This window comes from Coenobita brevimanus, chromosome 73, assembly GCF_032717465.1.
Source record: "Coenobita brevimanus isolate Jiangsu-jjx chromosome 73, ASM3271746v2, whole genome shotgun sequence".
Taxonomy (NCBI): Eukaryota; Metazoa; Arthropoda; class Malacostraca; order Decapoda; family Coenobitidae; genus Coenobita; species Coenobita brevimanus.
The window spans coordinates 29832427-29859847 of NC_137026.1; the positions used below are offsets into that span (position 1 = coordinate 29832427).

General features: G+C 43.3%; 1 protein-coding gene and 1 non-coding gene across 4 annotated transcripts in view; both read left to right on the forward strand.

Annotated features, from left to right (window-relative positions):
* Positions 1-27421, forward strand: part of LOC145407549 (uncharacterized) — a 305436-nt gene that overhangs the window by 10602 nt on the left and 267413 nt on the right. Inside the window, exon 1 of one of the 3 annotated variants that reach the window (XM_080278475.1) lies at positions 23459-23493. The exons of 1 other annotated variant lie outside the window; for it this stretch is intronic. Coding sequence is in view for 1 of the 2 variants with exons in the window: in XM_080278473.1 (XP_080134599.1) it covers positions 24215-24221 (7 nt within the window). In the remaining variant the exon portion in view is untranslated. Of the gene's footprint in view, positions 1-23458; positions 23494-24084; positions 24222-27421 lie in introns of those variants that run through there. One more of the 3 variants, XM_080278473.1, reaches the window with a different exon arrangement.
* On the forward strand, positions 14322-14440 carry LOC145407603 (5S ribosomal RNA). The gene has a single exon (XR_013898753.1). It is a non-coding gene; the product is annotated as a 5S ribosomal RNA (ribosomal RNA).

The following is a 27421-nucleotide window of genomic DNA, read 5'->3' on the forward strand; positions in this document are numbered from 1 at the left end:
AAGTCTGTTCTTCGCTCTACTAAAAATAATTTCATCCATACTAAATGCTCTCAGCTCTCCAACTCGAATTCTTCCTGCTCCTTCTGGCACCTTGCCAAAAATCTTTCTGACAACTTTACCTTATCATCCTTCCCTCTTCTTTTCTACTCTGATGGTTCTGTAGCTATTTCTTCTACTGATAAACCAGATCTCTTCGCACAGACTTTCTCCTCCAATTCCACCTTAGACGATTCCGGTGCTGTTCCTCCATCACTTCCCCCCTCTGACTTCCTCATGGCTGACATCAAAATTTCTTCAGTTGATGTATTTTCTGCCATCACTGGCCTCAGTACTGACAAGGCATATGGGCCTGATTGGGTCCCTCCTGTTGTTCTCAAGAACTGTGCTTCTGTGCTTACGCCCTGCCTAGGCAAACTCTTTTGCCTTTGTCTGTCAACTTGTACCTTTCCTTCTTGCTGGAAGTTAAGCTCATTCAGCCAGTCCCAAAGAAGGGTGACCACTCCCAACCCTCCAACTATCGTCCAATTGCTTTAACGTCCTGTATTTCAAAAGTTTTCGAGTCAATTCTCAATAGAAAAATTTTAAGGCATCTTTCCTATCACAACATTCTTTCCGATCGTCAGTACGGGTTCCGTCAGGGACGCTCCACTGGCGATCTTCTCACCTACCTTTCAGACTCCTGGTCATCCTCCTTTTGGGACTTTGGCGAAAGCTTTGCCATTGCACTTGACATCTCAAAGGCTTTCGATCGAGTCTGGCATAAATCTTTAATTTCCAAACTGCCCTCCTACGGTTTCTATCCATCTATCTGTGCCTTCATCGCTAGCCTCCTTTCTGGTCGTTCTATAGCCGCTGTTGTAGACGGCCATCGTTCTTCTCCTAGATCTGTCAACAGTGGTGTTCCTCAGGGCTCTGTCCTTTCACCAACTCTCTTCCCTTTATTCATCAATGATCTTCTAAGCTGTACATCTAACCCTATCCACTCATACTCTGATGACTCCACCCTTCACCTTTCCATTCAGTTCCCGCAACGCCCATCTCAACAGTTGCTTCAGCAAACAAGGGATGAGGCTATGGCACACCTAATGTCTGACTTGGCTCGTATCTCTGACTGGGGTAAAAATAATATGGTTGTTTTCAACGCATCTAAGACTCAGTTCTTACACCTGTCAACCCGACAAAATCTTCCACAGGTATACCCACTAATGTTTAATAATATTCAGCTTAATCCTGCATCATCCTTGAACATGCTTGGGGTTTCATTTACTTGGGACTTATCTTGGAAAGATCATATTACATCTCTTGTAAAATCTGCTTCCAAGAGATTGGGTGTGCTAAGCCGACTCCGCTCTTTCTTTACCTCTGCACAATTGTTGACTCTATACAAGGGTTTTATCCGCCCCTGTGTGGAGTACAACTCTCGTGTGGGGAGGTTCCCCACATACAGCTCTTCTCAATAGGGTGGAGTCAAAGGCTTTTCGTCTTATTAACTCTCCTCCTCTTACTGACTCCCTTCAACCTCTGTCTCTTTGCCGCACTGTTGCATCTTTATCTCTTTTCTATCGCTACTTTAATGGTCACTGCTCCTCTGAACTGTCTGCTTGCATTCCTCCACCTCTACGACGGGCGCGTAGCACCTGTCTGGCAGCAAACTCTCATCCCTTTTCTGTCCGACTCTCTAATGCAAGAGTTAACCGTTACTCCCAGTCTTTCATTTATGCAACAGGTCAGCTCTGGAACTGTCTCCCTCTGTCTGTATTTCCTGCTGCCTATGATCTCCAGTCTTTCAAACGCAGTGTGTCCAGGCATCTCAAAATGATCGGATCTTGAATTTGGCTCTCTATTGTATTTTGTTTTTCTCTTGGAGGGAACTGTTACTGCAGGCTCATGGCCTTTGGTTCCTTCTTCCTCGCATTAAAAAAAAAAAAAAGAAAATTATCCTCTGGAACTCTTACTAGACTTACAGTTGTAATTTTGTTCCTTCCTTTTTTCCATTTTGCGTTTGTACACTTGTTTCGTAAAACCAACTCGTACAACACAGTTCGAACGGAGGCTAGCAAAGAAAAATGCTCAAAGAATTTTTTTTTTTTTTTTTTACAAGTTGTCATGCCAAGGAAGCTGAATGGTTAATGTTTGCTAGCTATCAACTACTGGACTTGTAGCACCACGGTTCGAATTATGGAGCTGACAGCTGGTGTAACTCCACTTAGGCATCCACCCAGCCTTTGTGGGCAGGTGAGTTAACTCTGGAATAGTAGCGTTGTCAGCATCATGTGCCTACTAGCGATGTCCGGAATCCCGAACAAACTTTTGGGGTAGAAATATACATATAGGGATGGTACAGTTTATTTTAAAAAAATTTCACTTAAATTAGATGCTAATCTTAACTCTAGGAACTATGAACTAAATGTCTATCTATCTATCTATTGCCAGATGCCTCAATCCCGTTTGGGGTGGCCACAAACAAATCGCCTCCAAGTCGCCCTGTCCCCCGCCATTTCACTGCCCTGCTACCAACTCACACCCCCCTCTCTCATACACCTCTCCACCCCATCCCTCCATCTCATCCTCGGCCTCCCCCTCCCTCTTCCTCCCTCCACCTCACTCACATACACTCTCTTCGTCAGTCTTTCACCCTCCATCCTCTCCTCATGGCCAAACCACCTCAGTGTGTTCCTCATAATGCTTCCTATCACATCCACATCCACACCACAACGCTCCTTTATATCCTCATTCGTCAGCCTGTCTCTCCATGTGACTCCACAGGCTCCTCTTAAATAACTCAGTTCCACTGCTTTCACTCTTGACTTGTGTCCTTCCAACAATGTCCAAGCTTCACTTCCATACGTTAGAGTTGGTATCACAATACTGTCATGTAGTAACTTTTTCACTTGCATGCTCACTTCCCTGTTTCTTATCACTACTTTCAAAGAACCAGCAACCTTTCTTCCCTGCTGTACCCTTTCAAGCACTTCACCCTCCAAACCTCCATCCTTACTCATCACACTGCCCAAGTACTTAAACGTACTCACATTTTCCAGTTCCTCACCATCCAACCTCGCTGTACATTCACTGACTTCACCTCTCTCAAAGACCATCACTTTACTCTTCCCTACATTCACCTTTAGATTCCGTTTCTTACACACTCTCCCAAACTCATCCACCAAGCCTTGCAGCTCCCCTTCTTCTTCACTCAACAACACAGTATCATCTGCAAACAACAGTACAGGGAGTTTCCAAACACTATCCTCTCTCACCAGGGCCACACCAACATCCACTGCCCTACCTTGTACCTCTTTTATTACCCCATCCATGTACAGATTGAACAATCATGGAGACATGACACATCCCTGTTTCAACCCCACTTTCAAAGAGAAAAATTCACTTAGTTCACCATCCACACACACTGCAGCCTTCGCACCATTGTACATACTCTTCACAGCATTCAACAACTTCCCATCTACTCCATATATTCTTAACACTTTCCACAATCCTTGTCTATCCACCCTGTCATATGCTTTCTCCAAATCCATGAAAGCCGCATACAACTTCTTTCCCTTCTCTAGAAACTTTTCCACTAAAGATCTAAGAATGAATGTCTGATCTACACAACCTCTTCCTTTCCTAAAGCCTCCCTGTTCTTCTCCAACTAATTTCTCTGTTCTTTCTCTAACTCTGTCAATAAGTATCCTACCATACAGTTTTCCTATTATACTAAGAAGACAAATGCCCCTATGATTACCACACACTTCTTTTTCCCCTTTTCCTTTGTACAAGGGAATAATTATACCTGACTTCCAATCCTTCGGGACTCTACCTTCCTTCCAGGCCAATGTGCACATCTTCCACATTCATTCTACTACTATCTGTCCCCCATGCTTCAGCATTTCACCACACACTCCATCAATTCTTGGGGCTTACCCCGATTTAACTTTCTTCATTGCTTCCACAACTTCTATCCTACTGATTTCTTCCTGTCTTCTCACCTCCCTCCTTCTCCCAGCCATTCCCCAGCCACTTATACTCGCATTACTTCCATCCTGTATGTTCAGTAATTCCTTAAAGTGTTCTCTCCATCTGCTCACTTTTTCTCCCTTCTCCACTAATAATCTACCATTTTTATCTTTCACTCCCCTGCTAACTTCACTTCCACCCTGTCTAACTCTTTTCACCTCTTTCCAGAACATTTTCTTACAGTCCCTCCACTTTACACTCAAATTCCTTCCAAATTCCTCATCCACTCTCTTCTTACTCTCTCTTACTAATCTTTTCACCTCTCTCTTTCTTTCTACATATAACTCTCTCTTCCGTCTCTCAACTTCTTCCACGCCCCTATTTCTCATCCATTCATTGTATGCTTTCTTCTTTTGTGCCACAGCCTGTCTCACCTCTTCAGTCCACCACGCTGTTCCTTGCACCCCCCTCCGTCTTCTCTTCCTTCCACACACCACATCACGTGCTGCACATATTTCTTCTGTAAATGTCCTACACACACCTTCCACGTCTCCCATCTGCTCCAATTCATATTTGCCCAATCATTCCTCCACTTCTCTCTTATACTCTGCCTTTTTCTCATCCTCTTGTAATTTTCCACTCTCCTTGCAACTACTCCTTTCTCTCGTCTTTCCCTTCTTCTATTCCTCCATCTTACTTGAATCCTGATTCTGGCCACCACCAAGTAGTGGTCAGAAAGTCCACTCCGCCAACCTCTATAAGCTCTTGCATCCATTACACATCTTCGCATCCTTTCATCCACACACACATAATCAATCATTGCCTTCCTTTCATTCAATTCACCACCCACCCTTCTCATCACTCGTCCTGTATACCTGTGAATCATTTTATGCCTGAAGAGGGTATTGGCTATTACCAACCCCCTCCCAGCACAGATGTCCACTAACGCACTCCCCTTCTCATCTATCTCAGCAGGCACATCCCACTCACCAACTATTCCATCCACCTTCACATTCCCAACCTTGCCATTCATATCACCGATCAAAGACACTCTCTCATTCCTTCCAAACTTTTCCATGCACACTTCTACATTTGTCCAGAACTCTTCTCTCACTCTTCTAGCACGATCTTGCGTTGGCGCATACACACACACAATCGCCCACATTTGTATTCCAACTTTCAACTTTACCCACACAATCCTTGATCCAACTTATCCATACTGTTTTATGCTCTTCTTCCATCTTTTACACACAACTATACATACTCCTTCCTTTGCCCTCTCATTCTCACCTACTCCTGCACATATACCCTATCCATATTCCCATTCTCTCACACTTTCTCCTCTCCATTTTGTTTCAGTTATTCCACATACATCCACTTTCGCACCCTCAGGCACCTGGACAATCTGTCGCCTCATCATTCGCTTCCCTTACATTCCACGTTCCCATAACCATGTCCTTTGTCCAGTCCTTGGTCGTCATCGTTTTGTCAGTCCTTGTCCGAGGCTTATTGTTTGTTTTTTTAGTTAGTTGTTTTCCAGGGAGGGGCACTAACCCTCCGCCAACCCTTTTAGTCGCCTTTTACGACAAGCAGGGATACTGGGGGAGTATTCTTGAAAAACCCCCTTACCTGCAGGGTAATGACAAACAATGCTACATCCTTGTAATCTTTCCACCACTGCTAGCCCCAGTGTTGCCTGGTGGTGATGACTTGTGCCACACATGAAGTCCAGACGTCCCCCGATATGCTCCAGCTTCCCTAGGCTGATACTGAAAAAATTTATTTTTCTTGGAACAAAATTCGGCACATTACAAGATATGTTTCGTAGGCATACTCACAAGGTCCTATTTTAATAGCGTTGTACAGAATACCAGACAGTTGGCTACAGCAGATGAGAAAAAAACGGGAGCAACATGAACACACCTCACACACACAGGACAGAGTACAAACTGAGATGTCATGGCAGCTGAGCGCTGTAGGCCTTGGAGCGTCTCCTCCACAATGCAAAGTAGGCCTAAATTCGGAATCCCGGACGACGCTACTGACCTAGGGTTAAAGGAGCACACGAAGGCTGGGTGTATGCCTTAGCTGAGTGATTAATTAAGGTGCTCCGATTGGATTGAGCCTTTGTAGATTTATATCCAAGGGGTGGTTTGAGTTTATTGCTCACATAATGCCACTCAAGGATAAGTGAGGCTGGTCATTCTTATCTTAAATGTCAGGACGAACATGCCTAGCCCCAGGCTGCCACGCTGCTCGTGGGGCAACGCGGGATTTGATGATGAATTACCTCACTGGCAGAGAGATGAGGATTATGATTAGAGACAATATTTCAAAATGAATAAGGAGAGTACCCTAGGAAGCAGTTTTAGTGCCCATCATGTTTCTGATGTATGTAAATGATATCCCCAATGAAGTTTGATCATATACAGGTATGAATATGTTTGGTGATGATGCAAAAATCATGAAGAAAATTGTAAATAAAAATAGTTGTAGAGAGATACGGGAAGATTTAGATCAACTTCATAAATGGATCCAGTTATGGAAGATTGATTTTAACACTAGTAAGTGTAATGTAATTGAAATGGGCATAAGTTAGAGAAGACCAAATTGGGATTACAAAATGGGAAACGATATCAACAAAGCTACTCTTGGGAAGGACTTGGGGGGTAATAATTCAACAGGGATTATCACCACAGAAACATGTAAATAAGATAACTAGTGGAGCATGGAATCTGTTGATAAACATATGAACAGCATTTAATTATATGAGTGAGGAAATGCTACTGTAGGTAAATTGATAATGACAATGGTAAATCCAAGTTTGGAAAATGCTGCTGTGGTGTGGTCTCCCCGCTTAAACATATAAATAAATTAGAGGTGCAAAGAACGGCTACAAAAATGATACCAAGCATAAGGGTTTTGCAGTATGAAGAGAGATTAGAAAGGTTGAACTTGACTACATTACTGGAAAGAAGAGAAGGAGGAGGTATGATGATGTATAAGTGTATGCATGGTAAGGAAATCATATAAGGGATGTGGGGAGAACGAGAGGACATATTTTCAGATGCTGACTTGCTTGGATGATGTAAGGAAATATAGCTGTCCAAAAAGAAGTATAACCTCATGGAATACTTTGGATGAAAATGTGGTTTGTGCAAAAAATATTCATGCTTTCAAAGCGGAGCAGGAAAATTATATCATTGGAGGCAGGACAACACAAGATTAGCTCAATTCCTGTAGAACACCTATAGGTGTGTGCGTGCATGCACACACACACACACACACACACACACACACACACACACACACACACACACACACACACACGGAGAAACAGCCGAAGAGAGCAGACGTCCCAGCCGTTGCTGCTAACCTTAAGTAGTTTCAGAAATTTTGTCTGTCCTGTCTCCTAAGGTCTTGTTTTAAATTTAAAATAATGAAAGTTAATAGACTACCAAAAATGTAAAGATTTATTGGCTAGACTGTACATGAATGTTTGTAGTTTTTTCGGTAACAGCTGTTTTGGTATTTAACCAACATCAAACATGGCTGAAAATGTAAACAATGGGGGACTAGAATTTCAAGGATTTGATACAAATACCAATGTCATGGACCTGGTTAAAATATTAATTATGAGGATTAGTGAACTTGCAAAGAAAGTAGAGAATCTAGTGATAAAGGATGTGTCTGAAAATACGGAAACTACCATGCAGAGTCTGATCCAATCCAATGAAACAGCGAATGAAGAGATTAGGAATTTGAAGCGGGAAAGTGTTGAATTGAGGAGGAAACTAGAAGAGAGTACTAATAAAACGGAGAAGGTGAGTAATGTATTAGAAGAACATAAGGCAAAGTGGCCACACGTAGAAGAAGAACAGAAAGAAGTGGTCAGCTTAACCCTTTAACCGCGGGTGTCATTCCAGAATGACGTTGCAAAAACTGGACCAAACCGCGGGTGTCATTCTCGAATGTTTGTGAATATTTTGAATACCCCGCGTTTTATCCGTGCGCCAATTGTTTCAAGGGAGAGTAGCTATTAAGTTCTTTCACTCCAGCCGACCCCCACCTCCCTCTTCCCCCCCCTGGGGCCCCACCTCCCACCCCCTGGGCCCCCCACCCCACCCCTGACCAAGCGCGCATCAGTATCTGTCCAGTTGTGTGAGTGACAACACATGTTGATGTGGCAGTGAAGTGCAGGCAATTACAGTGCCTTTTACCTGTCTCAGTGAACACAGAGTGGGTGTTTATCGTATGTGCAGTGTTCATATATGTTTATAGTATTATTATCAGAATGTGATTGGCATTTGGTAATGGTGTGTGAGCGAAAAATAGTGATTACAACACCGCTGATGTGGCAGTGAAGTGCAGGCAATTACAGTGCCTTTTACCTGCCTCAGTGAACACAGAGTGGGTGTTTATCGTATGTGCAGTGTTCATATATGTTTATAGTATTATTATCAGAATGAGGTTGGCATTTGGTAATGGTGTGTGAGCGAAAAATAGTGATTACAACACCGCTGATGTGGCAGTGAAGTGCAGGTAATTACAGTGCCTTTTACCTGCCTCAGTGAACACAGAGTGGGTGTTTATCGTATGTGCAGTGTTCATATATGTTTATAGTATTATTATCAGAATGAGGTTGGCATTTGGTAATGGTGTATGAGCGAAGGTAATGATGTGTGAGCGAAAAATAGTGATTTTACACCCCTCACTTCTAACGGCACTGCCCGTCCTGTGAAAGTCAACAAAGTCATGAAACCTACATCAATGGAAAGCTGAAGGTTAGTACTTTCTAATGGTACCTTATTTTTTTCTCTAGCTTTATCCTGTGCAGAGTTATTAAGGTTTAAAGGTTTGTTTACATTTGGCTGAAACCCCCGCGGGAGAGGACAGTCAGACCAAAACAATACCCGCGGTTAAAGGGTTAAGAGCGATCATCCAGGAAGAAAGGGAAATGAACAAGAAAGAAGTGGAAGAAAATGTAGTGAAAATACTGAAGAAAAAAGAGAAAATAGTGAGAGAAACTGTAGAAAGGAGCAGATGTGTGGTAGTATTTGGAAACAGGGAAGAGGAAGAAAAGGTTAGGTTTGTAAGACTCGAGAGAGACACGAACCTGGTGAGAGGAATATTAGGCAAGATTGATCTCGAAGGAGACAAGTGGGTAAAAGAAATTGAAGAAGTAAGGAGGATAGGGCCTTATAAGAAAGGGGAAACAAGACCAATGAGAGTCAAGTTTACATCAGAAAGTGTAATAAATGAGATACTTAAAGTGACCTGGAAATTAAGCAAAGAGGTGGGGATGGAAAATATTATAATAAGAAAAGATCTGAATGAAGAAGAAAGAGAAGTTTTAAAATCATTAAAGGAAGAAGTAAAGGAAAAAAATGATAAGAGGACAGAGGAAGAATGTAATACTTTTTTTTGGAGAGTATTGGGTATGAAAGTAAGGAAATGGTATTTAAGGAAATAGAAGTGAAGGAAACTAAGGGGGATCGTTGTGAAAGATCAGAAGTTGAGGAAGTGGTACGGACAGAGAGTAGGAGAGAAGAGGGTATTAAAAACTTCAGAAATAATTTGAAGGTGATATATACTAATGTTGATGGTTTCATATCGACAAGGATCGAAATTAACGATTTCTTGAGAGAACATGAACCTGATGTCATGTGCTTTGTAGAGACCAAATTAAGAGAAGATATTGATGTTCATTTGGGAGATGGTAAATACAAACTGTGGAGAAAAGACAGAAAAGAAAAAAGGGAGGAGGAGTGATGATATCAGTGAAGAACAACATAAATGTAGATACTGTGGAAATGGGAGAAGGCAGGGCTGAAGTGATATATATGAAATTAGAAACTGGAGAGAATGTTAAGAGAGATATGGCGGTAGTGTATGTTCCCCCAAAGACGAGAGCTTGGAAGGATGACGAATACCATGAGATGTTGTCAGATATGGCTAGCTATTTGCAAAAAATAATTGAGAAAAGCAATAATATAATTTTGGTGGGTGACCTTAACTGTAAAGAGGTGAACTGGGAGGTATGGTACTCGGGAGGCAGCGAGGATTCGTGGGGCACTGTGTTATTAAATATAATAATGAATAATGTGATGACGCAATGGGTCAAAGAAGAGACACGGTTTCGAGGTGAGGACACACCAGCAAGGTAAGATTTACTGTTCACCAAAGAACCCGATGTAATAGAATCATTGAAATATCTCTGTCCTTTAGGAAAAAGTGATCACGTGGTCATTGAGTTCCAGATGTTAATTGGGAACGTCGAGCCAAGAGACGAGCTTCATAGACAGGGAAGATACAGCTTTGGGAAAGCAAATTTTACAGGATTGAGAAACTTTTTTGAAAATGCGGATTGGAGAAAATTCAGAGAAACAAGAGAGATACAGAGGAAGTGGGATATCTTTCTAGACCTCTATAATTTGGGAGTGGAAAAATTTGTACCAAGAGTAAGAGGGAAAGAAAACAGGAAAAAGGAGTGGTTTAATAGAAGGTGTATGATAGCAAAAAAGAGAGAGATAAGGCGTGGAACAATTGGAGAAAGAGAGGTAAGAACAGAACAAAGGAAGAATATAAAAGAACAAGAAATTAATACACAAGAATACGTAGGGAAGAAGAAAGGAATTTTGAAAAAGGTATAATTGACAAATGCAAGGATGAACCCAAACTGTTTTATAGATTTGTTAATGGCAAACTGAAACAAAAGGAAGGAATCACCAAATTGAAAGTAGAAGGAGAGGTCTTTAAGGACGCGGCAATGCAAGTAGAAATAATGAACAAACGTTTCCAGTCAGTTTTCACTAAAGAAAAGGAGCTTGTGGAAGGGGAGGGAGTGATTAGAAATGTTCCGGTGATGAAAGATATAAAAGTGGAGGTACAGGAAGTGTATAAATTACTGGAAACTCAAGATGTAAGGAAAGCCCCAGGACCTGATGAAATTTCTAATTGGGTACTGAAGGAATGCAGAGAACAACTGGCGGATAAAATTCACAGTTTAATTGTATGCTCACTGGAAGAGGGGAAAGTGCCACAAGAATGGAAGAGGGCAAATGTGGTACCAATTTACAAGGGAGGAAACAGGGAAGAACTCCTGAATTATAGACCAGTGTCTCTAACCAGCATGGTTGCAAAATTGTGTGAGAGAATCCTGAAAGACAGATGGATAAAATATCTGGAAGAGATTAATATTTTGGCTGAATGTCAGTTTGGATTCAGACGTGGAAGGTCATGTGTTTCTAACTTGTTGAGCTTTTACTCAAGAGCGATTGATGTGGTACAGGAGAGAGATGGTTGGGTGGATTGTGTGTACTTAGACTTAGAGAAGGCCTTTGACAAGGTACCTCATAAGAGACTAATATGGAAACTAGAATATATAGGAGGACTAAAGAGGAAACTTCTGGAATGGATGAGAGACTTTTTGAGAGACAGACAAATGAGGACAGTAATAAAGGATAAGATGTCTGGATGGAGGGAAGTAACAAGTGGAGTCCCTCAAGGCTCAGTGTTGGCGCCAGTAATGTTCCTGATTTACGTAAATGATATGGTAGATGGAGTGAAAAGTTATGCAAGTCTGTTTGCTGATGATGTAAAGATCTTGAGGAAGGTAGAGGTTGATGAGGATTGTAAAATACTGCAGGAGGATTTGGATAGGATACACGATTGGAGCCGGACGTGGGAAATGAAATATAATGTAAAGAAATGTAAAATATTGGAAATGGGTATAAGTACCAGGAGGCCATGACTGAATTATTTGTTGGGTAATGAATTAAACACAAAAAGGAGAGAAGAGAAAGATTTGGGAGTACTGGTCCAAGATACTTTGTCACCAGAAAAGCACATTAACAAGATAGTTGGAGAGACTTATAAGCTCTTGACTAACATAAGAGTAGCATTTCATTATATGGATGAGGAGATGATGAAAAAATTAATAGTGGCCATGATCCGCCCCAGGTTAGAATATGCAGCGGTAGTGTGGTGCCCACACAAAAAGAAAGATATAAACAAGATTGAGAGAATACAAAGAACAGCATCCAAGATGGTCCCCAGTCTGACAGACCTGTCATACAGAGAGAGGCTGGAAAAGCTGGATTTGCCTTCCTTAGAGGAAAGGAGAAAGAGGGGAGACATGATTGCGGTGTTCAGGACCATGGTGGGAGTAGATAAAATTGACAAAGAAGATCTGTTTGTATGGGATAAGAGAGCAACAAGAGGACACGGAATGAAATTGAAAAAGTCAAGCTGCTTGAAGGATATCAAGAAATATAGCTTTCCTTACAGAAGTATAGACTTATGGAATAGCCTGGACAAAGAGATCGTCCAGTCTAAAAACTTAAACGAGTGTAAAGCTAAATTCGACTTATTGAGAAACAGCGACGGAAACCCACAAGCATAGTACATTCCGTGTATATCACAAGTAGGTATATTAGGTAAATACTTAAATATTTGGAACGACTTAGACAAAGAGGCGGTGCATGAGAAAAACATTCATGTGTGTAAAGGTAGACTTGATAAATGTGGATATGGAGACAGGACAACATGAGCATTGCTCAATTCCTGTATACTACAAATAGGTAAACACACACACACACACACACACACACACACACACACACACACACACACACACACACACACGCAGGTCCGCTGACAGAGACGGACCTCTTCCAGGATCGTGGGAAAATAATCGCTGAATCTGCGACGAAAGGAAGCTCAGCCTATTTGTGATTGTGTTAATGAGTGTGTGAGTGGTGGTCGCGTCGGACAGTAGTTAAAAAAAAAAAAAAAAAAAAAAAAAAAAAAAAAAGCGGTTTCGGTCATAAAAGGGACAAGATATAGTGAAAACAGAAAGTCTCCATATGGTTGAATCATGGCGGAAACGAACGGTGCATTGTTTACAATCAGTGAGAAAGAGTTCGAGGGCTTCTGTGAAGAGGATGTGGGAAATGGAAGTATTAAGTTGAACCAGACAAGAATAGAAGGTGTAGAGAAAACAACAGGGAGGAATCTCTAGGAGATAAAAAAGGTATGGTCAGTAATTAAAGAGTTACAGGAACGGACCATAGAGCAGGAAAACGAGATCAAAAGTTTACGGAATACACTGGAAAAAATTTGTACACGCAGTGACGAACAAGAAATAGAAGTTACTGAATTAAAAGTGAACAATGAATCAGCCTCGAATGAAATAAAACAGCTTAAGAGGGAGAATAAGAGGTTGGAAGAGGAAACGGACAGGATGAAAAGTAAACTAGATGAGTATGAATCCAAATCAAGAATACAGGATGAGCACATTAAAGAAATCGAGGAGCAACATAAGGGGTGAAAGAAAATTTAGGAAGAGGGAGATGTAAATTTGAGAGAAATTATAGAACAACAAAGCAAGGAAAAGGTGGAGAGGGAAGTGGTTAGGGTGCTAAGAAGTAGAGAATCTTTAGTTAGGGGTGTAGCAGATAAGAAAAAATGTATAATAATCTCAGGAGTTAAAGAAAAACATATGACAATAAGATCAGAAAGAGAAAGAGAAGAACTGAATAAGGTTAAAGAAATAATATCAATAGTCATGGAGGAAAACAATGAAGCTCAAGAAGAGATTGAAGAGGTGTTTAGGTTAGGAAAGTACGAGGGAGGAGGGGCAAGGCCATTGAAGGTAAAGTTCAAGACCCAGGCAACAGTTAACGAAATTATCAGTAGAACATGGAAATTACCGGACAAGGAAGGGTTAAAAAATGTTTGGATAAGGAGAGATGCAAATGAGGAAGAAAGAGCTAAAATAAAGGACTTAGTAAAGGAAGCAAAGGTAAAAAACGAACAGAGAACGGAGGAAGAGAAGACAGTGTTTTATTGGAGAGTCATAGATCAGAAATTAAGGAAGTGGTACCAGCGAAGAGAAGGAGAAAAGAGGGTATAGAAAACATCAAAAAAACTGGAAGGTGGCATATACTAATGTTGATGGTTTAATATCAGCAAAGCTAGAAATCAACGATTTTTTTAGGATACACGAACCTGATGTTATGTGCTTTGTAGAGACCAAGTTAAGAGAAGATTTTGATGTTCATTTGGGAGATGGTAAATACAAACTGTGGAGAAGAGACAGAAAAGAAAAAACGGGAGGAGGAGTGATGATAGCAGTGAAGAACAACATAAATGTAGATACCGTGGAAATGGGAGAAGGCAGGGCCGAAGTGATAAATATGAAATTAGTAACTGGAGAGAACAACAAGAGAGGTATGGCAGTAGTGTATGTTCCCCCTAAGACAAGAGCATGGAGTGATGATGAATACCAGGAAATGCTGTCAGACATGGCAAGTTATTAACAGAAAATGATTGAGAAAAGCAACAATATAATTTTAATGGGTGACTTCAATGGCCATACCACGTTGAGTACACCGCTTCCCATGCGATCAGCGAAGTTAAGCAACGTTGGGTCTGGTTAGTACTTGGATGGGTGACCGCCTGGGAACACCAGATGCTGTTGGCATCCCTACGTGTCAAGTGGGGTTGGTGGAGGATTAGTGTCCCTCCCTGTAAAAACAATTAACTCTAAGCCCTTGTCCACCCCGTTTGGGATACATGGCGTCTGGCAATGAATGAATGAATGACTTCAATTGTAAAGAGGTGAACTGGGAGGAATGGGACTCAGGAGGTGGCTAGGATTCGTGGGGCACTATATTATTAAATATAACAATGAACAATGTGATGATGCAATGGGTCAAAGAAGAGACACGGTTTCGAGGTGAGGACACACCAGCAAGACTAGACTTACAGTATACCAAAGAACCCGATGTAATAGAATCCTTGAAATATCTGTGCCCTATTGGAAAAAGTGATCATGTGGTCATTGAGTTCCAGATGATAATAGGGATTGTGGAGCCGAGACGAGCTTTATAGGCAGGGAAGGTACAACTTTGGGAAAGCAAACTTTACAGGATTGAGAAAATTTTTTGAAAATGCAGATTTGAGAAAATTCAGAGAAACAAGAGCGATACAGAGGAAGTGGGATATTTTTCTAGACCTCTCTATTTCGGGAGTGGAAATATTTGTGCCAAGAGTAAAGAGGAAAAAAAACAGGAAAAATGAGTGGTTTAATAGAAGGTGTATGATAAGTAAAATAAGAGAGAGACACGGCGTGGAACAATTGGAGAAAGAGAGGTAACAACAGAACAAAGGAAGAATATGAAAGAACTAGAAATGAATACACAAGAATTCGCAGAGAAGAAGAAAGGAATTTTGAAAAAGGTGTAATAGACAAATGTAAGGATGAACCCAAACTGTTTTATATATTTGTTAATGGCAAACTGAAACAAAAGGAAGGAATCACCAAACTGAAAGCAGAAGGAGAGGTCTATAAGGATGTGGCAATGCAAGCAGAAATAATGAACAAACGTTTCTAGTCAGTTTTCACTAATGAAAAGGAGTTTGTGGAAGGGGAGGGAATGACTAGAAATGTAGTGATAAAAGATATAAAAGTGGAAGTACAGGAAGTGTATAAATTACTAGAAACTCAAGATGTAAGGAAAGCCCCAGGACCAGATGGAATCTCTAATTGGGTACTGAAGGAATGCAAAGAACAACTGGTGGATAAGATTCACAGTTTAATTGTAAGTTCTTTGGAAGAGAGGAATGTGCCTCAAGAGTGGAAGAGGGCAAATGTGGTACCAATTCATAAGGGAGGAAACAAGGAAGAACCTCTGAATTATAGACCAGTGTCCCTAACCAGCATGGTCGCAAAATTGTGCGTAAGAATTTTGAATGATAGATGGATAAAATATCTGGAAGATATGAATATTTTGGCTGATAGTCAGTTTGGATTTAGAAGTGGAAGGTCATGTGTTTCCAACTTGTTGAGTTTTTACTCAAGAGCGATTGATGTGCTTTAGGAAAGAGATGTTGGGTGGATTGTGTGTATTTAGATTTGGAGAAGGCTTTTGACAAGGTACCCCATAAGAGACTAATGTGGAAACTAGAGCATGTAGGAGGACTGAAGGGGAACCTCCTGGAATGGATGAGAGACTTTTTGAGAGACAGACAAATGAGGACAGTAATAAAGCATGTCTGGATGGAGGGAAGTAATAAGTGGAGTCCCACAGGGCTCAGTGTTGGCACCAGTAATGATTCCTGATTTACCTAAATGATATGGTAGATGGACTGAACAGTTATGCAAGTCTGTTTGCTGATGATGCAAATATCTTGAGGAAGGTAGAGGTTGAGGTGGATTGTAAAATGCTGCAGGAGGATCTGGATAGGATACACGAATGGAGCCGGACGTGGGAAATGAAATTCAGTGCAAAGAAATGTAAAATATTGGAAATGAGTAAAAGTACCTAGAGGCAATCATTGAATTATTTTATGGGTAATGAACCAATCACAAAAGCGAGAGAGAAAGATTTGGGTGTGCTGGTCCAGGACAGTTTGTCACCTGAAAATCACTTTAACAAGACAGTTAGAGAGACATATAAACTCCTGACTAATATAAGAGTAGCTTTTCATTATATGGATGAGGAGATGATAAAAAAATTGATAGTGGCCATGATTTGCCCCAGGTTAGAATATGCAGCAGTAGTATGGTCCCCACACAAAAAGAAAGATATAAACAAGATTGAGAGAATACGAAGAACAGTAACCAAAATGATCCCCAGTCTGTCAGATCTGTCGTACAGAGAGAGGCTGGAAAAGCTGGAGTTGCCTTCCTTAGAAGAAAGAAGAAAGAGAGGCGACATGATTGCAGTGTTCAGGACCATGATGGGATTAGGTAAAATTGACAAAGAAGATCTGTTTTTATGGGATAAGAGAGTAACAAGAGGACACGGAATGAAACTGAAGAAGCCAAGCTGCTTGAAGGATATCAAGAAATATAGTTTTCCTTACAGATGTATAGACCTGTGGAATAGCCTGGACAGAGATCGTCCAGTCTAAAAACTTAAACGAGTTTAAAGCTAAATTTGACTTATTGAGAAACGGAGACGGGACCCCACGAGCATAGCTCATTTCCTGTATATTACAATTCGGTAAAACACACACACACACACACACACACACACACACACACACAAATCCATTTTTTTTTTTTTTTTTAATGGCTTACTCAGATCGTTTGAACTGAAAGAAAGGTAAGCATAAACTTTAAGCAGCAGAAGCACCTTACCAAGTCAGTTCTTCCTGACAGTCTTATATTTTTCTGGTTATTTTGGGGATGGTAAATAAATGTTTTATATTAAATTTCTTTTCCTGTTGCTTTTATCCATGTTTTTTTCCCACTGTTTCTTAAGTGTAATGGCAGACACTTCGAACATACTTCCCGGTTGCCCTTTAGTACCTGATCCTAACCCTACATTTTAACCTAACCAAACCTAACATGACTTAATCAAGATTCACTTAAGTTTTAGTAAGTCCACCATTACAAACATCAGTGAGGCATAACATGATGTTAACAACAAGGGGAAAAAAAAGGACGGATAACAGTTGTTTACCATCATGAAAATAGTTGGAAAAATACAGACTAACTGGAGTAATAGTGAAATACCCACCTGACGGAGCGACCCCGGCACACCCACCCCAAGAAGAGGACACAGGGAGGTGACACTCATCCCAAGAGGAGGCCAAAGGGAGGCTGACAGGGGCCCCGAGCCACACCGGCCCACATCCCCAGCTACCTTAAGCCCCTTTTCCACCCAGCCAGACCCACGGGAAGTGCATCGTCCAGGTGCAGTACCTTCCAACCAAGACCGCACTCACCAGACTCGGGTTGGGACTTGTTTGTATACAGTCCCAAATAGGCTCTTGGTAGCAGAGTCCACCGGACCTGCCATCACAAGAGGAGGAGATACCACCGGTCCTCTTAGACCTACATACCCCAAGGGGAGCTGCAGCGCAGTAGAGTCCACTGGACCTACGTAGGAGGAGAGTCCACCGGATCTCCTTCTTCTGCCACCCATCTTTGGGAGCACGGGTTTCGTTACCTCCACCGGACTTCCCCCACCTGCAGTCCCAGGGAAGGGAGCAAAGCCGTGGTGGGAGTCCACTGGACCTGCCACAAAGGGGGAATCCACTGGACTTTCCCCCAGCAGCAAGACAGCAGTAGAGTTCACCGGACCTGCCGCAGGAGCCGGAAAGTCCACCGGACTTCTTCTTCCTGCTCTCCCCGGGACGGGTGGTGCCCTGGCAGAGGGAGTCCACCGGACCTTCTTCCTCTGCCCTGGAGTGGAGTTCCGGTGGAGTCCACCGGACTTGCCAAGCTGAGGGAGAGACTACCGGTTGTCCCTGCTCCACTACCTCGTAGGCTCCCTGCTAGGGTGATGTCTCTGACTCGGCCCGTCTTTCCAGAGGCCGAGTGAGATTCCCCTATCGCTCCCCCTGCACTACAAAAGATGGAGATTGCTCCCCTACAGGACTCCTGTTGGAGAGTGTCTGGAGCAGACCTGTTGTTAGCCTGGGTATCCTGTCCCTGCAGCCGAGCCCCTGACACCCCCACAGCTGACGGACTTCCCAAGGGTGAGCGGCCGCAGATGACCCCTGACGGCCTCCCCCTCCCGGCGCCCGACGACCCCGGGCCCAGACCCTCCACAAGGACTCCCACCACAGCCAAGGGCAGGCACCGAGCCATGCGCCTACTGGCCCTGTTTGGCCCCAGTCCCGAGGGTCACCACACCCCGAAAGCCCCCGCCAGGAAAGGCCCACCCACTACGCCGCCCTCCAGCTTACACCAGACACCTGAGTGTGCAGCCCGAGACCAGCGCCTCTACCGAAAGCACACCCCTGACGGCCCTCCTCCCACACCTGGCTGTCACCTACACCTCTATCTATCTATCTATCTATTACCAGACACCTCAATCCCGTTCGGGGTGGCCGCAAACAAATCACCTCCACGTCGCCCTGTCTCCTGCCATTTCACTGCCCCGCTCCCAACTCACACCCCCCTCTCTCATATACCTCTCCACCCCATCCCTCCTCCTGTGATATAAACTCTGTGTAATACTTGTGCCTCATATAATAGTGTTGTACTGTATTAGGTATTGTGCAAGTCCACCTTGTATTTTTTAAGGTAATATACGTGTAAGACTGGTTAGCCTGTGTTTGAGCCCTATACCTTGTTTGCATGCTCCGTCCCAGTTCTGAACAAAAGAACCCAAGTCCATGCCCGTATCTTGAGTTCAAGAAGTTGAACCCAGAATATGCTGCATAACAAATAGCAGTTGAATTGGTAAAGTCCTTCTACTTAAATTGAAACATTCATTTACGGCAAGAAATGTTGATAGATACATCAATAGTAGTTTATTTTCTAAGAAAGGGAGAGGACTGTGGTAGGTGGTGGTGACCATCATCCATTCATTTGATGTAGTGCTGCCAACTTCCTTCGCCTTTATAAATCATTCTTTTTTTTCTGCTCTTCTCTCTTCGGATTTCTCCCATCATTCCTATCGCATTTTATTATTGAGTGTCAAGCCCAATGGTTTCCTGTAAGCCAGGTCACCATTTACAATGTTGGGTGGTAATCATATAACCAACCCACACATGTTCCTTACATATCAACAGCTGGGTTGACAAAGGATTAGTGCCCCTCCTCGTAAAGCCACTAACTCAAAGACAAACGGCCTCGTGTTACGGAATTATGACGTCTGGCCATAGAGTGAGAGAAAAAAAGGAAATGTTACGCCGAACTAGACCTTATTAGATCATACAGCATTGCTAGGTGACAGGAGGGTGTTACCCCTCCCGCAATGGCGGCTACCGGGTGTGGCTCAAACTCAGGATCCCCCAGTCCTGAGTCCGACACTCTACCACTGAGCCACCCTGCCCCCTGTAGAGAGAGGACGCGAGGTGTGGTGAGGCAAGTCTCTCGAGCCCTTCCAGGAAAATAATTGAGTTTATTGCTGTAACCTCTTAAGTGCACTCTTACCTTTTCTAAGCACAGTTTTAGTAATAAACTCTATAAATAGTACAATGAACATTTAACTGTCAGAGTTTGTCCCAGACACCAAGAGATAGCCTGTTGGTCTCACTATTACTTTATTCCCCCCTTCCCCAAAGAAAAGGAAATTTTATTTTGGAAAATAAGTACAGATAATTACCAAAATATCAGTTAACGATTTTGTTATGCTAGGTGTTTAAGGGTCAGCTTCCCGTCCCTTGAATGCCTAATGTGTAGCTGGGTTCTCATTCTAGACCGGAGTTTAGACAAATAAGAGAGAGGCAGGACACAAATACTCTTATGGGTGCATAAGAAATATAGTGGTATCAGAGGTAGACTGCGAGATAATGCTGATTTTATGTGTACGTCATGCTGGGGTGAGCAGGTGGCGATTGTCAGACGTGAAAGGATTGAACTTGCTGGTGAATCTCTTGAGTGTGTGGAAGAGTTTTGTTATTTGGGAGACATGTTGTGTGCTGGAGGTGGGGTTGGAGCTAGCTCTGTGGCTAGGGTGAGAAGTGGTTGGAAGAAGTTCAGGGAGCTCTTGCCTCTCGTGACATTGAGAGGGCTCTCCTTACGTGCGAAGGGGTCTTTGTATGCAGCATATGTTAGGAGTGTAATGCTGTATGGCAGTGAGACCTGGGCAGTGAAGGAGGAAGATATTCGCCGGCTCAGACGTACAGAAATGACAATGATTAGGTGGATGTGCAGTGTGTCCTTGCATCCAAGGCCTGAAGGGGCTGGGTTTACAATGGAAGAGTTGAGAGGTAGGATGGGACTAGAGTGTATTGGTGTTGTGATGAGGAGAGGTAGATTGAGGTGGTTTGGACATGTGGAGAGGATGGGGGATGATAATTGGGTGAGGAAGGTGAGAAGTGTTAATATTGGAGGTGGGGTTATGAGGGGTAGACCGAGAAAGACATGGGACGAGGTCATTAAGTGTGACCACAGGGTTAAGGGACTGAACAGGGAGGCTGCAATGGATCGTGCAGCGTGGAGAGCTGCCATTAGGTGACCAAGGCCGACACATGCAAGCATGTTGGAGCCTTTAAAAACGAAAACGAAAACAACCTTACACGTGTATTGACTAATTCTATTTGTGGAACAGGTAGATGTCACAACAACAGGAATCTGGGTAATTATAAATCATGTACTAGTATTGTAGTATCACACAAGATACTATTTAGTCAATAGTTCAGGATAGCAGGTGAAGGGTACATTAAATAGTGTTCGTAGTATATTGGGCAGGGGAATAGTTCACTATGAGAGGAATAGAAACTGTACTTAGGTTGGGCAAGTATTACACTGATCTTGTATACAGTGCAGAGGAATTACACTATGAAATCCGAGTCTGATATTTGCTGAAATCACTGCACTCTTATTAGATCTCTCTTCATACTCTCCCACTATGTCACTGTTCGCGTGGATCTTAATTATCACACATTACTAGGCCTCGGACTTATGTTCTCTTGGACATCACCTGCCCAATATTCTAGTCACTGTTACACCATCACTGTACTATTCACTGTCACTCACTGTCGGTGGGGCGGCATGGTTAGTGAGGCAGCGGGAGGACTCACAGCCCAATTCCTGATGGGGGCTGTGTCCAGCCTGTGGCCTCTGTATCCAGCAGCCACGGGATCACTTATAGGGGCGTCCTCTCTCATCTGGGGCTAGGGGCGGCGAAGGGCCCTGCACTGGCAGGGCTGGGAGTTGGAGTGTGACCCTCAGGGCTGGGGCCGAACAGCTCCCTGAAACGCACACTCAGGTGCCTGATGGAGGAGGAGGGTTGTCGGGGGTGGAGAGAGGCCTCGCCCAGGGGACCTGGGGGTGGCCGCGGGGGCCAGGCGACTATGGCCTCATGCCGTCGGGGACGCTGTCAGGGGTGAGCTGCGGCATGTCGTCGTCAGAGACCGTCGGGTAGGATCCCTCTGGAGCCGGCTGGGCGGAGTACAACCCTGGGAATAGCACAGGGCCTCTCCACAGGTCCTCGGGACTGGGACCCTCCTCCTGGAGGATATCACGTCGTGGGGGTGTGGCAGCACCTGACGGAGGAGCGGCTGCTGGCCACCTCCTGCTGTAGGACCCGGCTACTGGCCGTGACCTTTTAGGGGCCCGGCTACTGGCCGTGGCCTGTGTGGGGGAACGGCTACTCGGCTGTCTCCTGAAGGAGGGGTGAGTGGCTACTGGCCATCTCAAGGCCACCTTAGGAGCGGCTACCAGCCATCTGAAGACAAAGGCGGGAGCGGCTACCAGCCATCTCCTGAAGGAGGGGTGAGTAGCTACTGCCCGTCTCAAGGGCACCTTCGGAGTGGCTACCAGTTGTCTCAAGACGAAGGCAGGAGTGGCTACCGGCCGTTTCCTGAAGGAGGGGTGAGTGGCTACAGGCCGTCTCCAGGGCACCTTCAGAGCGGCTACCGGCCGTCTCCTGAAGAAGGGGTGACCGGCTACAGGCCGTCTCAAGGACACCTTCGGAGCGGCCACTGGCAGTCTCCTGAAGGAGGGGTGAGCGGCTACAGGCCGTCTCAAGGGTACCTTCGGAGCGGCTACAGGCTGTCTCAATACGAAGGCGGGAGCAACTATTGGCCGTCTCCTGAAGGAGGGGTGAACGGCTACAGGCCGTCTCAAGGGCACCTTCAGAGCGGCTACCAGCCATCTTGATACAAAGGCGGGAGTGGCTACTGGCCGTCTCCTGTAGGAGGGGTGAGCCCCTACCGGCTGTCTCAATATAAAGGTGGGAGTGGCTACAAGCCGTCTCAAAAGGGGCGTGGCTACCGGCCATCTCTGGGGTGCTGTCTGGAGCTAGAGTAATATAGTAGCTCCACCCTGCTCCTATCTAGGGTCAGCTCGCCCGTAAGGTAGTCTATTTTTCCTGTTATGGCAGCGACGGGTGAGTTCCGGGTCATAGGGGCGCGCCGCCCAGGTGGACTTACATCCCTGTCGCCCAGGGTTGGGTCGCGCTCTGTTCACCCCTCCGCAGGCTCCTCCTGGGGGTGTCGTGTTGCCCTCAGTCGCTATTATTCCCGGCATTTTAGGTTTAAATTGTCTGCCAATACATGTATTTGCACATAAATATTTATGCAAAAGAGATGTCTGTCAAGGGGAGTTGGCGATTTTAAAACGAGACACCCGCTAACTCTAGCACGTTTTTGGCTTTTTTTTTTTTTTTTTTTTATGAAAATGATAACATTTTTTAGTATCGATTCGGTAAATTTTCGGCGATGAGTGCGTTGGTTTCTGACTTGTTCTATGAATGGATTGCGGGACCTTGCGTGCTTGTGTTCACTTGGCCTTTGGAGGATAGCCCTTCTTCCTCACCGACTTATTTTCCCGATTATGCGCCTAATTCAGAGCCTAATCAAACACTCAAAAGGGGGAAGAGTGAATCGTAATCCATTAAACAATGATTTAAAAGTCCACACTCAGTATTATACTTAATCATAGATGTACGATAGTATAGTCAAAGTGCTATTGCAATGAAATACTTACTGCATTTATTTTGCTCAATAGTTTTTATAATCATCGGTCTGCCGAAATGTTCGGGGCACCCATTCCCCCTCACCCCCGACCGCAAATCCGTCCCTGTTAAAGATGAAATGGTGGCGCCAAGGGGTGACGCAGTGACAGTGAGTTGAGTTCTGCCCGCGCTCGTATTGCAGTGGGCTGCTTAATTATTCTTGATGAATGATTATGTTTAGCAGGTTAGAGTACTGAGAGTAGAAACCGTTTTAATAGATATTTGGGTATTATGGAGTTAGTTTGCGTAGTATGGAATCATGGCGGTGGATTGAAAACAAATCGTTGCAAGATGTCAGCGGTTTCTTAAGTACTGTGTAGTACAGGCAGCGTTAACAAGGCATTGATAACTGTGGGTTTGCTAGACACAAATATCGTAGCTCTGTTTTTCATAAGCGATATATTGAAGGGAGCTACCATCTTCGTTGTCATCGATGTTCCTCTGATTCCATATATCGGTGATAGGGGAAAATTGACCAGGGCGTGATTGGAGTAATGCCACATTTAAAGCATAAGAGAATTGTATTTGTAGGGTATAAGTTCGCCAGAAGTATTTCGAGGTCAGACATTTCAGAATGAGAGCAGTGATTCAATATTGAAAGAGTATAATGGTGGTGAGATTCTGACAAAAGCCCATTATGTGAGAACAAAAGCCCGTAGGACAAGCCTTTCCCTCTTGGTTAGAAGCCCCTGCGTGTCTCGTTTTTCAGGGCAGGTTACATTAGGTTAAATTTGTTAGATTAGGTTAGAGTAATAGGTTAAGGTTAGTTTAGGGGTGAAGCTGCAGGAGGGCTGTGATGCTTTGAATTTACAGCTGTATTTTTCAACAAGATGGAAGGTTAGTGCCTCTCCCTTTAGTGGCCATCCCTTATGGAGTTATGGCACCTGAGTATAGATATATTTATTCTCAAACTGATGTCTTTATGCTTATGATGGCATTAAAAAGATGTAGAAATGCATAATTTTGAAGATAACTGTACAACCTCATCAGTTTTACACACAAACCATAGTCACCTGCCAAGTCATTGTTCAGTTGATGTTTGAGAAGTGTTGCCTTTGCATTGGCCCTGTGAACTTTCAGGTTGATTCAGTATCAGTCCATTACAAATTATTCGTCCCTACTGATCTAACCTAGTATAACCTAACACAAGTTAACTGAACTTAGCCCAATTCATCCTAACTCGACTTATGGTGCAGCCACACTTGCCCTGAACATGTGATCGTCAAGAGGAAACGATCAGGGGTCCGTCCAACATTCAAACTCGAATATTGAAGCAGCTCCAACCCGGTGCTTTGTTTCGTCTTGTCGATCACGTGTTCGGGGGCAAGTGTGGCCACAGCCTTAACCTAACTAAACAGAACAATTTTGGGTCGAATGAGCTTAGGGCCCAAATCAACTCATTACCCTTCGTAGGACATCACCGCTGATGTCAGCAAACCTGACTTTGTGCTATTTAGTAACATGTATGATGAGGAATTGGAAAATGTGAGTATGTTTAAGTACTTGGGTAGTGTGATGAGTAAGGATAGAGGTTTGGAGGGTGAAGTGCATGACAGGGTAGAGCAGGGAAGAAAGGTTGCTGGTTCCTTGAAAGCAGTGATAAGAAACAGGGAAGTGAGCTTGGAAGTGAAAAAGTTACTACATGACAGTATTGTGATACCGGTACCAACTCTAATGTATGGAAGTGAAGCTTGGACGTTGTTGGAAGGACACAAGTCAAGAGTGAGAGCAGTGGAAATGAGTTATTTAAGAGGAGCCTGTGGAGTCACATGGAGAGACAGGCTGACAAATGAGGATATAAAGGAGCGTTGTGGTGTGGATGTGATATGAAGCGTTAGGAGGAATACACTGTGGTGGTTTGGCCATGTGGGGAGGATGGAGGGTGAAAGATTGATGAAGAGAGTGTATGTGAGTGAGATGGAGGGGGGGAGGGGGAGGGGGAGGCCGAGGATGAGATGGAGGGATGGAGTGGAGAGGTATATGAGAGGGGGGTGTGAGTTGGGAGCAGGACAGTGAAATGGCGCAGGACTGGGCGACGTGGAGGTGATTTGTTTGTGGCCACCCCGAACGGGATTGAGGCTTCTGGCAGTAGATAGATAGATATTATCATTGATTTATCTGCAGAATTTTGTTGGTATACCGATACGGTAACTGAATTATGAAATTTTTAGTAAAATAAATGTTATTCCCGCACAGTTTGGGTGTCATAAATGAATTGTACAATTATGAAGGATAACCCTGTCATTAAGTATTCATCATTTGTTAATGGTAGCTCTTCTGAGTTTGTCCATGGTAGGTTAGACTGAGTTGTTTAGTTTAGGTTAGGTCATAAGTGAAACAGAAATGTTTAAAATACTTATTCATCCTCGGGAGCTTTTGTCCTACATTCCTTAGAGGTAACCCTCAACTGAACTCTGTCCACACATCAGATTGCTTGTAACTAACTGTCTGGTGATCACTTTTATTCATCAGCAAGAACTACTGTAGGCTACAGGTAAAATTGAAGTTTAGGAGCATCGCCAGAAGAATCTTGCTAGTCATTCGTATTCTTACACATCACTTCTGCATCATGCTGAGCATTTTGTAGTTGCAACTGTTTTTATGTTTATGAGAATTTTTTTTTATATACCTGATACTTGTACTTGACTCCTCCACCTATTCTGTTGTTATGTCCATTGCCGATACTGTAGAAAAATTAGTTTTACAGTATTATTATATGCACAGATATTTAGAAAAATTTATTTTGGATTACATGTATATAAACAGGAGCATTGTTGCAGCAGAGATATTAATTTAATCTCCTCCAGTCTCTAGGTTACGATTATCTGTGGGTTACGATTATTTTATATATTAACCATTGGGAAAGCCAACCTAACCTGGCCTAACCTAACCTAACTGAATATAACTTAATCTAGCCTAAGCTGACCTAAGAGTCATATCTAACCTAACCAAACTTGTCTTACCCTATCCTAATCTAATGTATCCCAATTGATGTATCTTAATCTAACCTGAAGTAAACTAACCTGTTCTGACCTATTCAGTTATGAAAGGAAAGGATGCAGATACACCACAAGGTTTCAGTTACATGCTACAGTACAATGCACATATGTTTTTAAAAATCCAATGATGACAGAGATTCACTGATCTGTAGTACTTGTCACGAAGGCTACAGGACAACAGGGTAAGAGTGGTCATATGATTATTGTAAAAAAAAAAATCATTATTGAGTGAAAAACTTAACCACAAAATACCCAGCATAACAGTGGAAGAAATCTGTTATGAAATGGGAATAATTGTGCTGTCTTTGCGCTAACTTGGCTCAGATTTTCGTCCTTTTGCATCTTTTTCGTGTAAGTCATTGGCAAAAGACAATACAATGACTACATACTTTCTGCAACACTTCTTCATGACCAGCATTATGTACTAGTGTTAATCTATTTTTGCAACATTCAGAGTGGAGTAATGGCAGTTTAAGGCCACATTCATGGTGGAGAGATGGCAATTTTAAGCCAAGTTAGAGTAAAAAGAGCTTAGTTAGCTCCATCCAGTGTTGTCCATAACCTACAGCTTTACCAGACTAACAGTTGGCATACCGTATATGAGGATCGCTGTGAAAAAAAAATCCAAACCTTCCAGACTCGATAAGCCGAGAAAATAGAGATAATATACTTCCCCCCCCCCCCTGTTGTGCCTTCAGTGTTCCTCTGTGAAGCAGCATTGTAAAAATAATATGAAGCACTCCTTGGAGGAATTCTAAAGGTGCCATGTGTTCAGAGTACCATATTATTATCATCTGTTTCCTTGGTTTTTGTTTTGCCATGTTTGGAGCTATTCCACGAAGGTCCTAACAATTTGATAATCCACATGGAGTTTTTCAGTGTTGGCCATGGCCTCTGATATTAAATGAGTTAAAAATTCTCCAGTACCGTAACCCTCATAACTGGTAAACTGTGACTTAGGGAAAATCTACCATTCCCTGATGCATAAAAAATGCATTTTTTATTTATTGGTACCGGTATTTGTTTTTCTGTATACAT